This window comes from Mus caroli, unplaced genomic scaffold (assembly GCF_978045245.1).
Source record: "Mus caroli unplaced genomic scaffold, Mus_caroli_1 scaffold_14, whole genome shotgun sequence".
NCBI lineage: Eukaryota > Metazoa > Chordata > Mammalia > Rodentia > Muridae > Mus > Mus caroli.
In genome coordinates, this window is record NW_028227269.1 from 26,769,004 (window position 1) to 26,783,135 (window position 14,132).

The 14,132-nt window shown below is 49.5% G+C and overlaps 1 protein-coding gene across 3 annotated transcripts in view; it reads left to right on the forward strand.

The window, feature by feature from the left end:
* The window catches only part of Eipr1 (EARP complex and GARP complex interacting protein 1), a 118,739-nt gene extending 105,437 nt beyond the window's left edge, over positions 1–13,302 (forward strand). For all 3 annotated transcript variants that reach the window (XM_021179033.3, XM_085830263.1, XM_029484737.2), the window contains 4 exons: positions 5,601–5,737; positions 8,798–8,965; positions 10,512–10,676; positions 12,733–13,302. In XM_021179033.3, the coding sequence (XP_021034692.1) occupies positions 5,601–5,737; positions 8,798–8,965; positions 10,512–10,676; positions 12,733–12,907 (645 nt within the window). In that variant the 3' untranslated portion in view covers positions 12,908–13,302. The remainder of the gene's footprint in view (positions 1–5,600; positions 5,738–8,797; positions 8,966–10,511; positions 10,677–12,732) is intronic.
* Positions 13,303–14,132: the final 830 nt, after the last annotated feature.

Consider the following 14,132-nt stretch of genomic DNA (forward strand, 5'->3'; position numbering starts at 1 on the left):
GCTTGAGTGGCAGTCAGGTCCTGGACAGGTAGCAGCCTCTGAATGCCTGGGTGGTAGAACATTGCAAACGGAATCCTACAAGAACAATTTCCAGGTTGCCTCTGTAAGAAGAGCACCCTGGGGTGCTTTGTCACAAGGGAAAGGCTCTCTGTAGTTTGTTCTTTCATCCCTGTGAGCCCATGGGATCTGTCCAGTTCCTGAGGTGCCCTCAAGTAGACTTCCTTTTGTTTCATTGAAAAGTGAGGTCTTTCTAGTAACTTTAGTCTCTTTAGCAGCTATCAGTTTGTCCACGGTTTTCAGTATGCTCGTTTTCTAGCCAAAGTACATATTTTTCAGGTCTTTTTGCTGTTTTAGCTTCTGATTCTCACTGTAAGCCTGGTTACAAGCAGCCAACAGTAGCCCTGCCACAGCCTTGAGGTTTCTTCCTGTGGGTTAGTCTGCCCTTCTTAAACCCAGGCTCCCACATGAATTTCAGTCCCACTATCTGTACACAGGCTGTATCTTTGCTCTGACCTTATTCCCAGGGCAACCCAGAGCTCTTGAAATGATCCACATGTTGTGTGTTACATCATGACAAAATGAAGGAAGAAGGTTAGTGCAGCCAACATGTTCCAGACAGTTGCAGTGTTTTCTTTTATTTGATCCCTGAACCCATTCCTATAAGGACTGTCACCACTGTGCGTTTGAGTTACATTAGAGGATGCTACTCCTCCTAAGACTTAGTGACCGCTTAGGCTAATCCTTAGAAGCTAGCAGAGCAGAACCACTCTTGGAGTGGAGTTCCTAGCCTGAGATTACGGAGTGGGTAGGAGGGTGGGGTCAGTACTTTCAGATGGTATTACAGGCAACATTTGCACTCGGAGCCAAATGTACCTTAAGAAGAGAGAGAGAGCTGGATAGCGATGCAATAAAGAAGACAAAGCAGTTCCAAGGTTGATTGGTTCAGTTTCTCAACAGCATGAAGTCTCCTGCCCCACATCCCTCTGCTCTGCCGTATCTACTTATCACTGATTTGTCATGATGCTGGCAAGACAGCTGCAACAGTTCCAGCGATCACATCAAGATCCCTACAGTACCAGCAGTGAGAAGGCTGAGTCCTCTGTACAGGTGTCAAGCACATTCCCATGCCATACCCAACTAGTCATTGGCTTTAAGCAGCGCAAGCTTAAGGCTGGGGAGGGGTTTAGGGTAGGATGGTCAGAGTTGTCACATAAGCTGTGCCTTCCTTGCCTTTCACAGCTTTCACAGGTTGCTTGGTGCTACCTACACTGTAAGCGCCCCAGCCTTGCTTCTTCTTGAAGGAAGCGGGATAGGGGTTCTTGACTCTGCAGGGCTGCCTTTATTTAATGCAGTGCTTGCTCCTGAGCGCTTTCTGGCTCAGCGGCCATGGTGGTAGAAGTGCAGCTTTTTGTCTTCACTACTCTAACTCTGAGGCTTTTCTGAAATGCATCGTGTGAGGCTCCAGAAGGACACAGGTCACACTATATTTTGTTCATTGAATGGTGTTTCCTTTTGTTTGTGTCCTGGTGTTAGAGGCATTTCATCTGAAAGCATTTGCTAGATGCTTTTAATCATCCATTTTGGGCCAGGAAGCCCTGACTATTTCTGCGTGCTGAAAACATGACAATGTTTGTCATCCCCTATGGAGTTCTTGCTGAGCTGTCTCGGTGCTGCAGGGAAGCAGGATGCTGGCTGTCCCGCGGCATATGCTGCTGCTGCTGCCCTGAGCAGGTTGTTTCTAAGGTTTACCTTCTCCCTTCCTTGCCTTAGGAGTCCGTACACTAGCCTGATCAGGAGTCGGGTCCTGGTTTCCCTCAACTGACCGCTTGGCCGTGAGTGAGTTCCTCACACTATCTGAGGTCTAGTCTTCCTCTCTGTGAAGTAAGGAGAGTCTCTATGGAAACTCTAAACTTGGGATCCTTTTTCATTCTATTTCGCCTTGACCTCTGAACGTCCTGATATCTCAGCTTAGGACTTCTGCTGCAGCCTTACGCTTGCCAGAGCATTGCCTGTCTCACACAGCCTACACTGATATGTGTAGGCTTTTTGTACCACTTGAGACCTGGGTGTGAGCCAATTGTCCCTCCACATGAACTGTCTCTGGACCTGTGGGCTAGTGACTGACAGGAGGCTTACTAGCTTCCAAGCTCAGTGCGGTTGGTCCCTGAGGTGTGGCTGCTTGGGGGTCAGTTGCCCAGGAAAGTGAGTTGCTGAGGCCACCTCTGACTGTTTATGGTCCAGCTCCAAAATGATAGTTTACAACATCTGTAACTCCATTCCCAGGGGATTCAATGCACTTTTCTGGATTCCAGGGCGCCAGGCACATATGTGGTACATAGACATCCATGTAGGCAAACATTCTTACACGTAAAATAAAAATAAATCTTCAAAAACCTGATATGACCTATGCATCTTAAGACAGTGCATGAGTGGCTTAGTGGGACATAGGTGAGAACCTGCTGTTGAGTAGGCAGAATGAACCGACCCTGCTTACTGAGCTTATGTTTTTAGTATATTCTGTCACCAGTGAGCTGTCATTAGCCAGAACACTAGGTTTTCAGGAGACTTGACTGAGTGGCTCTCTCTAAACCCTGAGAAGACACTGAAGGAAGAATTTTTTATTCACCAAGACATCAAACCTAAGCTGTCATCATTTAATGCCCCAGCCTAACCATTCTGTATCCGTACTAAATGGTGATGCCCATGTGGGTGTATTTGTAATTGTCTAGTGAGAACTGCTCTCAGATTTTGATGTAGCATCGATGTTGTACCTCCTCTTTAGTAACTGCATTCCATCATGGCGGCCGGCTCTTAGCACCCTCCTGTCTCAGAGCCCAGGTGCCGTGCCATGCTTCTTGCTGCCATGCTCTCTCTCCTATGCAGCATCACAGTAGCTTCCTCAGGCCTCAGAACTCAGTATGCTCCCCACTTGTCCTCTGATGGCCCCTGTAATTCAGTCAACAGCATCTCTAAGCCCTCCTTTTATGTGCTTTTTTATTGTTGATTTCGATGTTGGGGATACCACTGGGTTTGTGTCTACCAGACAAGCAGTGTCTGCCACTGAGCCACAAACCCAGCTCCCCTCATGCCCTTGTGCTGAGTATTTCAGAGCAGCCCTGCGCTAACTGAAAAGAAATGTGCTCTGGTAGCAGAATTGAAGTCCCCATTCTGCCAAAGTAAGGAAAAACAAGGGCCCATAAACCCAATACAATGAGGAAGAAGACACCAGTCTTATTAGTGGGACAACCCTCCTTTGCCTGCCCCCAACATTCACTCAGCTGGCCCCTTTTGGCTGCCCCTGGTTAGCTATCCCTTACCATTCTGTTATATGGGAGTTATATGGTGAGTTCTGAAAGTTGGCTGACACCTTGCCAGTATGACCTGCCAGGTTCTGTGGGTATCATTCCTTCTGCCCTGGGCTTTGAGAGGGCTGAGTTGGATAAGAGACAGGACAAAAATGGGTATGGTCTTGGGTCTCTAGTACTCATCTGCCCCTATCTCCAGCCACCACCACCCCGACTGTGATGACCTTGAGATATCCCAGGCCTCATGGGCTCTTCTTCTTGTTCTGTTCTTTTCCTGAGTTGCTGTGTGAGTTGCCTGTGTTGGGGATTGTGAGCCTTGGCCTGCAGAGTAGCCTGTACCTCCAGTTCTTCATTCCCTTCCTGGCTTCTCATCAAGACCCTGACTCCTCACCATACCCATCCCTCTTGTGCTGCTACATGTTTCCGTGCGAGCAGACTGCGGCTGTATGTCCTATCTCATGAGAACTTGGCGGTTCACCATGTTTATCTACCTCGCTGCCATATTCTCACCAGGTGCAAGGGACTGGTGAGCCACATATTTCACATGTGTCAGTGTGTTCTTTTTATGGTGGCTGCCATGGCCCCTCCCAGTCCTACCTTCAGTATCTAGCACTGTCCCCAGGCCTCTCCTGAATGATGTTCCTAATCCCTTCCCAAGTCCCCAAAGACCTAAGGATTTTCTTCTCTCTCCCTCATGTTGTCCTCTTGTTTGGGTATTTTTCTGGTACCTGCATAACTGCGTCAGTGTCCCCATGAAACAGGGCAAATGCCTTCTGTACAAGAGCAGAGGTGGCCCTCAGATCTTTGTGAGGGCTATGAAAGGTCAGGCCTGTCTGTGACAGTAAGGCCTATGGATCTTCAGAGTTGGGCTCCTTAGCTAAACGGCATGCTGATGAATCAGAAGGATGAGGCCTACAGAGAGGTTTGCATCGTGAACTATGCTCTGACAAAGTACTGCTTATGCTTTTCATGGCTCGTAGTCTCCCTGAAGGGAAGATGGGTGCCTGGGGAAGAAGAATGGGAGGTACATCTTCATAGCCACTTTTGAGACACTGTTGGGTCCCCCATGGCTATTTCCAGGAACTCTTCCCTGCCAGGACGTCCTGTGTCCCACTTGCCTGTGACCTTTTCTCACACATGCTTTGCTGGGTGATAGCTTCCAGAATATCTGGTCTCAGGAACTGAGAGCTGTAGTTGTCATAATACCCCACTAGAAAGGCTCTCACCTCTATGCACCTGTCTTCTTGTGCCCAGCCTCTGCTATCCAGTCAGCTTTTTCAAAGCGATGTAGAGATCTTAAAACTCCAGCTTCAACATACTTCTGTGTTGACTGGCCTCCACCGGTGAGAGGAAGGCCCAAGCTTCAGGTGAGGGTGACTTCTTATCCCCTCCCCAGAAGCCCTTATGTCTCTTCCATCCCGTGCTCTCGTGGCTTTGCTTCCCAGAGCTGTGATTCAGACCGATGCTTCTCCCATGGCTGGAGGGCATGTGAGCACTTGGTCCTGCCACAGGACATTGGGCCTCATTAGCAACCCCAGAAGACCTTCCTAACCCGACTATTCTCAGATGCTGAGGCTACACAACCTCTCAGGGGACTCTGAAGAGCCCAGTTTGAAGGTTTGAATGAATTCACCAATAGTGGGGTTCAGGATGTTGGAGGAGTATAAGAGATGGGACTTAAGTTACTCAGATGAGTAGAGCTCCAAATGGAACGTGGAAAGTCCTGTGGGCCTTTGCCAAAAGATCTAGGCAGGGGGAAAGTGGAGTGGCCTTCTCTCCCAGGCTTGGAACCAAGGCCTGTCTTTTCTCAGTAACCCCAAAAGACAGTTTGTGGGCTCATCAGCCTGTGGGGATTGAGTGAACCCCTATGAGGATCCTGTGTTCCTCATGATAAAGGGGAAAGAGGTTGTATTATATTGGGAACAACATTTGATTAAAGAACATGTGTCATTTTGGAAGGAGCTGGCCATGGAGACTTGGTTTTTCTCTTTCTTTGGGAAAGCCAGATGTTTGAGTTATTCTATATTGTTCTCTTCAAGTTTGAGCTGATTGTCTCTAATCACACACTTCAAGCAAGCCCTCCACAATAGGGGCTATTAATGTGCCTTCTATTTTTTGCTGTGCATGGTTTTATTTTATTTTATTTTTCCAATAAGGTTCAAATGGTCTTGTCTTTTAAGGGGGGAAACAAAGACTGAACCTCCAAATTGTTCTAATTATTTCCATAAAATCCTGAGAATTGTAAAAAGAGTTCAGATCTTTCTTCTCTCCTTTGAACAATACCCGTCATACCAGCTGGCCAGCTCAGCAGCACTGGAAGGAAGGGGACAGCTGAAGTTTACCGCGGGGCGGTGGAGCCCACACCACAACTGTACCCAGGTGGCCACAGCAAGTGATACGACCCTCCGAGGATGGGACACACGGAGCATGAGGTCAGTGCTATACCCTCACTATGGATTCCTGCTTCTCTCCCTTCCTCGCCTTCTGAAGGAGTTAATTGAAAGCTAGAGGCCCTGGGGACACCCGACTTGCTGTCTTCATCTTATTTCTGTAGGAATTATCTTCACCCCAAAATAAGCTAGCAGGTCCATTGCAGGGAGTTGTCCCGTTGTTGGCTTTGTGATGTCCCTTAGTTTTTTTCTGTATCAGAGGCAGCATAGAAGGAAACCAAGTCCAGGGCTTTGTGGTGCCTCACAAGCCCCATGGTGACACAGATGCTTCATCTCTGTGATTAGCGCTGTAGGCTGGCACTTTCAGTCCCCAGCCTAAGCCTCCCTTGTGGAGTTGTCTGGCCATTTCTGTGCTTTCAAGAGCCATACCTATTGGGCAATCATATTTTGTCATTTAAGTAATTATACGCAACAACCAGCAGTTCTAATGGAACAAACAAGAGCGATTTTTCTGTTCCAGTTGTGATTTTGATAGGCAGAGGAGTGATGGTGGGATGTCTGTTGCCATGGAAACAGGAGCCTGCACAGGCTTCTTTAAGATGCAGTTTATCCCCTTAGCACACCATCATTTATCACTGAGCTGAAGAGACGGATGTCATGTAATAACGTGAGTTTCTTCCACGGTGGGGGAACACCTTTAATTTTAGTTCTGAGGCCCCTGTGAAAATCCGGGGCTGATAAATAACTGGTTGGCACTCCTCCCCTGTGCATATCTGCACAAAGGAGTGATTTGGTTTCCTGATCAAGCTGGAGGCCGTAGACTCAAACCGTGATGGATATCCCACACAGCCCACTTCTCCTTGTCCTCTGGGCCTCTCTCCTTGCTGCCTTTTGAAGAATGTGAAGACAAGAAGCTCAAAGACTGGCTCACACACCAAAATGCAAGATTCGCACAGCATTGGCTGGCAACTCCCCACAGTGACCTTGTTGTGCCCAGGGAGTCTCTGTGACAAGCAAAGGAAGCGTCAGCACAGTGGAGAGAGAGCCTTTGCTCCTCTCACTGACGGGCGGGCGGGCGACTCTTTTGGCAACAGCCTTTTGTTCTTGTCTAGCCAGGCTTCCTGCACTGCTTCTTCTGGCCGTGTTAAAGTTGTGCTGCCAGAAACGAAAGCCAGCCTCAGTTGGATCACAGTGTACCTGTGACTGCCCTTCTTGACCCCCAGAATGGGTCACAGTTTTTATTTTACAGCTTTCCTTGTTTCACCCAAGAGTTCTTACGATTTGGGGCATCTGAATTGGTGGGGGGAGGGTAGAGATACCATGACATTGAAAACGTGCAATATATAGGAGCTAGCTGAAGATGGAAAGTGCCAGGCTGGGGAGACACTTCCGTAGGTAAAAGCTCTTGCCTGCTGATTCTGACAACCCAAGTTCACATCCACAGGCCCCAGCCACATAAAAGCCAGACACAAGTGTCTGTAGTCCCAGAACACCCTGTTTGTAGTGAGTGGCTGGTGAAAGGCAGAAGTTAGGGAACTTCCAGAGTCTTAAGGGTGGATAACAGGTTACACAGTAGCAAAAAGACCCTGTTTCAGAGCTTCAAGTGGAAAGAAAAGGACAGGTACTTGAAGGTTGTCCTGTGACCTCCACATATGTACACCTGTACTCATGTACCTGAATGCACATGTGCCTACATCTCACACGTGCACATGTGCCTACATCTCACACGTGCACAGACTGATTAATGGAAATGCCATCAGGCTGGGGAAGGGGAGGAGTTCAGTTGATATTTGTTGCAGGGCACATACAGTTCTGCTATGTGAAAGGTAATTAAGACTTCAAGGTTGTTCTGCAACCGCCACTGAAGCTATAGCAAGCGAGGGAGCCAGTGATGGCAGTGGAGGCTTGCGTCTCCCCTGAGTATAGCTAGGGATTACACAGCAGGGTAATTTCTGCCCCAGCACTAACTGGGACTACTGTCGGTCTGTACTGAGCACCTCACTCTGTCTTGGGTATGTCGTATCAGAAAGACCCTACTGACCAGAAGTATTGGATTTCAGACCCTGTGCGTGGCAGTCAAAGAAGTATGGATGGGTTTAGGGTAGGGGGGAGAGGAAAAGAAATGGGAAAAGAGAGAAACAGAGACAGTGAGTATGAATATATGCAAGTGTATGTGCTTGCATGTATATGAGCAGTACATATGTGTGTGAAGAGTGTGCACATATGTTCAGGTGTGTGTGTGTCTACTGAGCATGTGAATTCTAAACCACCATATGGCCAGTTTCAGACACCCCCTTTCCATATTTCTTGCCTTGAGAACTAGTGGGGATGGGAACAGACATGGACTAAGTCCAGGAAAGCAAACCCCAGCTTCTTCATCTTTCTCACAGGTTTTCTACTTCTCCTGTTTGTCTTTTTCTTTCTACATATATCTCCTAATAGCAACAGCACACCATGCGTCAAGTCTAGCCTTCTCCTCTCTTTCTCATTCTGTGCTGCAGAACAAACAGGGTCCTCACACATCTGCTCCAGCTTCCCTAAGTCTGTCACTGTCCCTCTGGCCTCTCCCACTCTCAAGAGACCAAATACATTTAAAAATACTTTTAAAAGCTATCACATCTATTTATTTAGTGGGGGTGGGGATGGGGGTGGGCGTGGGCATGGTGGTGGGCATGGGGGGTGGGGGTGGTGAGCTGTGCCCTGGTGAACATGGAGAAAACAGATGACATTTTGAAGGATTTGGCTCTTTCCTTTCACAGTCCCTGGCATCAAATTCAGATGATCAAGTTTGGTGGCAGACACCTTTACCCACTGCCCACCAAATCATATTTGATACCTACAAGCCATTGTCCACTTGTCCAGTTGGCCCAGGGAACTACACATATAATACTGGCATGCCAGCACTCTTTTGCCCATGAGTGGTTTCTATAGGGGGAGAAACGTGGATGAGCCCAGGCACCCAGGCTAGGATTCCCTCTGCTTGGCTGCCAGCAGGGGCATGGGCCAGCTCTTTCTTCAGCTGGGGGCTTAGGCAGAGCCTGGAAAAGTGGGGCAGTTTCCATAGTCCATTCATTCTTACATGTGCTGTCCTTCTCTTTCCAGCCAGATATACTGCATAGAGAACGCTCATGGGCAGCTGGTGCGTGACCTAGACTTCAACCCCAACAAGCAGTATTACCTCGCCAGCTGTGGAGATGACTGCAAGGTGAAGTTCTGGGACACACGGAATGTCACCGAGCCTGTGAAGACCCTGGAGGAGCACTCCCACTGGTACAGAGACTCATTTGCATGCTGCTTTAGGGAAGAGGGGATTATGTAATTTATTTTGCTAATTACTTTACCATTTGGAAAAGCACAAACCAGCTTAGTTTGTGCTGCTGTGAATCATTCAATCAGCCCAGTTTTATTCTTCCTAAAGAAACACTAATTCCAAATGTGAATGTTTGTGATTTATAAGTGTAGGAAAAGAAGAAAAACACCAGATTCCGTTCCTCTTTCAACTGCGCCGGTTCAAGTGTGGAAACGTGAATGTGCGCAGATGTTCACACAGCATTGTTTGCCACGCGTGGAACCTGGAAAGGACCCAAATGTCCATCAGTGGGGGATTGGTTAGGGAAATTTGGTGACATCCGTGCAGGGGAGATTATGCAGCTGCCAGAAGGAATGAGGCGTATCTGTATGTGTGGATATGGAAGGACGCCCAAGACCATTCATCCTCTCCAAATATTGTCTGGATGTGTACCATATGCTGAGAGGAAAGAAAGAATGAGATGCAGACTAGTATATACGGCATGAAGGCATGTTTTTATTCCAACAAAACCTATATGTGCTTGTGCACACGTGTTTGTGTGTAGGAAATGTGTGAGTGTGTGTATGTGTAATGTGTGTGTGTGTATAGAAAATGTGTGTTTCTGTATATGTGTGCATGTGTTGGAAATGTGTGATTGTGTATGCATGTAGGAAATGTGTGTGTGCACATGTTTGAATGTGTGAGAAATGTGTGAGTGTGTATGTATGTATAATGTGTCTGTGTGTCTGTATGTGTGTATATGTAGGAAATGTGAATTGTGTGTGTGCCTGCATTCATGCATGTGTATATGTGTAGGAAAGTCTGGCTGAGAGATCCACTTTCCTGACGACTCCTCCCTAGGTGAGGAGGCCCCTCCAGGGCTTTCCCTTCCTAGTTCTATGCCTGGGTTTGTGAATTTCTTACCGGAAGTGGTGCTGTGTCTGCGAAGCCCCAGGGCCCTCCCTGTGTAGTTCCGATGAACTGGATGAATGGCTATAATTTGCTGCAGCCCAAGCAGAAAGCTTAGCTGTGTCCTCTGTGCTGAGCACAGCTTTGCATGTGAGTTCTGCTGCACTCTCCAACTAGGTAGGCACTAGAGCCTTTGGTGGTCTTAGAAGGGTCAGGAGGCCAAATTCTGCAGGGCCCCTGGCCAATGCAAGGAGAAATGGCACCAATATCAGACCTGATACTTGGGGGATGCCCAGGCTTGTCTCGGATCCTGTGGCATTGCCTGCCTGAAAAGATGTGTGGGACTTTGTTAGATATTCCAGGTTGTGGCTAATCCATGTGTGGCTTCAAGGAAGGTCGAATGCTAAGCCTTCTCCCTCTGCAGGTGCAAGCCGACACTCCGTCTTCTAGCCTTGTTTGCTAGGTCCGAAAAGAATATTTTGGATCTACCCTTGGTAGATTTTAGCTCCTTCCCAAAAGTCCCTGGTGTCAGCATATGTGGTGCTGATTACATTGCCCTAATGCAGCTCTCTCCAGTAAGGTCACTCAAAATGGTGCATCTACCCATGATTTTTGCAGGGTGTGGAGTGTGCGCTACAACCACTCTCACGACCAGCTGGTCCTCACTGGCAGCAGCGACAGCAGAGTCATCCTGTCCAACATGGTATCTATCTCCTCAGAGCCCTTTGGTCACCTGGTGGACGAGGATGACGTCAGTGACCCAGAAGAGCACCATGCTGAAAAGTAAGAGACACTGCTTCGAGCAACGCTCTGGGCAGGAGCACTCTATGATCACAGATGACATTGGGACAGGAGATTTCTGGGTGTGGTAAGGATGATATCCCCTTCCTCTGTGCATTGCAGACCACAGGTCTGAAGGTCAGTAGCTGTGAGATAAGGAGCAGTGCAGTTAGAAGGCATCCTTCTACACGGTTTGTATTCTCTATTGTCTTACTGAATGCCACATGCCATATCTGAAAGGCTACTGTTGTCACCAGGTTGAACACTGGCAAGAATATGGCTGAAGCTCCCTGGGCCTTGTCACTCCCTGTGAAACTATTAGTGTCCTCGGGATTCTCAGTGAATAGTTCAGTAGTGTTGACCATGTCCTTATAGCCTTCAGCTCGTTAATAAGATTCTCAGTCCTGTTCAGTGACTCACTCAGGCCTCCTCAGAATGGAGACACTGCTCAGAGTGTCCCAGCCGTACCACTGTTGTTCAGTGTTCTCTAAAAGCCCTTTGTCATGTACCTGTTCCCTTGGGTACTTGTACCCATGACTCCTGTCTCTTGGACACATAGGACTCTGTGGTTGCCCTTTTAGCTGTGACTATAGACTTTCTGCCTGGGCTCCCAGTGCACGTCAGTGGGGGTGCTCTCATTCTGTTGTGAGAGAAGGCGGAAGGGCCCATAGCTTTCTTGGTGGAGCCTACACTGGAGGGAGATGCTCTCGTCCTCTACAGTGCTTTTACCATGCTCCTGCGTGTCAGTAGCTTCCCTCAAAGCACACTCCAGAAATTCATGCCCAGATTGCAGAGACAGGAGGCTCTGGAGTGAAACCCACCGAGTTGGACAGCTAGCGAGCCCAGAGCAAGTGTCCACGCACACTTCTTTGTTCCCTTGCATCTAGCTGGTATCTCTGTGAGGAGACACCTCTGTGTGGCTCTGCTGCAGGGTTTGTCCCTCCACTGTCACTTTCCTGTTGGCGCCCTGCTGAGCACAGGTGCAGAGCCTCCAGCTGTTCTTCCCGGGTGCCATGCAGACGGGCTTCTGCCAAGGAGGCAGTCTCTCACCTCCTCTGCCAGGGGAGGAACTTACTGCTCCCTTAGTCTGCGGAGTGATTAATGTGTGTGCTGCCCCCCTTGTGGGAAGCATTAAGGAAACAGGGGAGGAGGCCGTGGCTGCCAGACTGTCCTGATGACATCCTGCCATGTTGATGGGACTAAATTCAGGAAAATGGGATTCCCTGTGGAGGTGCTTCCTGGTATTTGTCACAAAGTATTCTTTGACCACTGGCAGGTCTACTTGCTGGGAAAGTGGGGGCCTGTGGTACCTTAGATCCCAGGTGAACTTCAAGGGTGGGTGGAGGGCATTAAGACCTCCAGCAGTCTAATGGGGAAAGGAAGCATTTATTCTGGCACTCAGGGCCCCTAGACTGCATTCAGTGCTGGAAGTCATTCTGAAAACTGAGGGGGAGAAAGTGCCAGAGCAGCTGTGCCTTCTGGGAAGTTGCCTGTGTCTGTGGAGCAGGTTGGGCTGCATTTTGCAGACGGGAAACCCTGGAGTTTCAGACCTCCTGATACAGGCTAGGTGGCCTGCTCCTTGGGAATGTGTACAGTCCTGGATTCTCTATAAGGACTTCTTGGGCTCATGTCTAAGGATGTAAGGAGAGGGTGTTGCCTCACGCAGTCCCAGGTGGGCCACACACCTGAACAAAACCTTCCTCTCAGTGCCTTGGGCAGCCTCAGCTGAGATCCCAGACTTTGGCTACTCTGTAGCCAAGAGCTAGCCTGGCTGCTTTCAGTGTCCTTCAGGCTCACATGCTAGTGGCTTTGCTGTTACACTCTACTAGACATAGTGTCCTGCTGCCTGGGCAGGGCCCTCAGAATACACCAGACAGATGATCACCCCAGGAACCCACAGTCCCAGAGCTGGTTGCACCCTGTCCCCATAGCTGTTATGAGGGCTCTTGAGCGTCAGCATGCTGGCCACACATAGGCTGCATATGGTCCTTGCTGTGTTTTCCTCTGTGACCCTCATATCTCCTGTGGCTCACTCGGGTCTCTATGTCTTGGGCTATAGGAGCAAGGAACCCCTGCAGGACAACGTTATTGCCACCTATGAGGAGCATGAGGACAGCGTGTATGCAGTGGACTGGGCCTCAGCTGACCCATGGCTGTTTGCTTCCCTAAGTTACGACGGGAGACTGGTTATCAACAGAGTTCCCAGGGCACTTAAGTACCACATACTGCTCTAGTGGCCATGGCATTGCTGCTTGGTACTTGGCAAATTCTCAGAAATCTACAGCTACGAGGTAATTCCCTTCACAGACAGATTCCCTCCTTGGGAGAACCAGCATTGCTTCTACAGGAGCTCTGAGGGACATGGTGCTTCTGCCAGCAGCTCATCTGATGCTGTCAGCACACTGCTCAGCATGGGAGGGAGCTTTACTGGACACAGCTGTCCATGTGTGAATTGATGGCTGCCCAGTCTCTGTTCGGTTTCTGGTTTCTGTTTAAAAGGTGTTGGAAGTTTAACTTTTCCCCGGTGTGTTTCCACCTTCCTGTTGTCATGAGATTACAAACTGAAATAAAGTCAGTGGGATACGCTCAGCCTCCTCCTTTCAGGCTCCCTGCCCCACTGAGGAAGTCATTAGGCTCTTTGTTTGTTTTTTCTATCACATCTGAAAAAAAACAGTGCCATCCCTCACCTGTGAGACAGGTATGACCTCCCCACAGTGCCATCCCTCACCTGTGGGACAGGTGTGCCCTTCCCCACATTGCCATCCCTCACCTGTGGACAGGTGTGCCCTCCCCACACTGCCATCCCTCACCTGTGGACATGTGTGCCCTCCCCACAGTGCCATCCCTCACCTGTGGACAGGTGTGCCCTCCCCACAGTGCCAAATCTCACCTGTGGACAGGTGTGCCCTCCCCACACTGCCATCTCTCACCTGTGGACAGGTATGCCCTCCCCACAGTGCCATCCCTCACCTGTGGACAGGTGTGCCTTCCCCACACTGCCATCCCTCACCTGTGGACAGGTGTGCCCTCCCCACACTGCCATCCCTCACCTGTGGACAGGTGTGCCCTCCCCACACTGCCATCCCTCACCTGTGGACAGGTGTGCCCTCCCCATAGTGCCAAATCTCACTTGTGGACAGGTATGCCCTCCCCATACTGCCATCCCTCACCTGTGGACAGGTGTGCCCTCCCCACAGTGCCGTCCCCTATGCAGGGCTCCTGTGGACAGGTGTGCCCTCCCCACAGTGCCATCCCTCACCTGTGGACAGGTGTGCCCTCCCCACAGTGCCAAATCTCACCTGTGGACAGGTATGCCCTCTCCACACTGCCATCCCTCACCTGTGGACAGGTGTGCCCTCCCCACAGTGCCATCCCTCACCTGTGGGACAGGTTTGCCCTCCCCACAGTACTGTCCCTTAGGCAAGGCTCCTGTGGACCATTGGCTCCAGGTGGATGAGT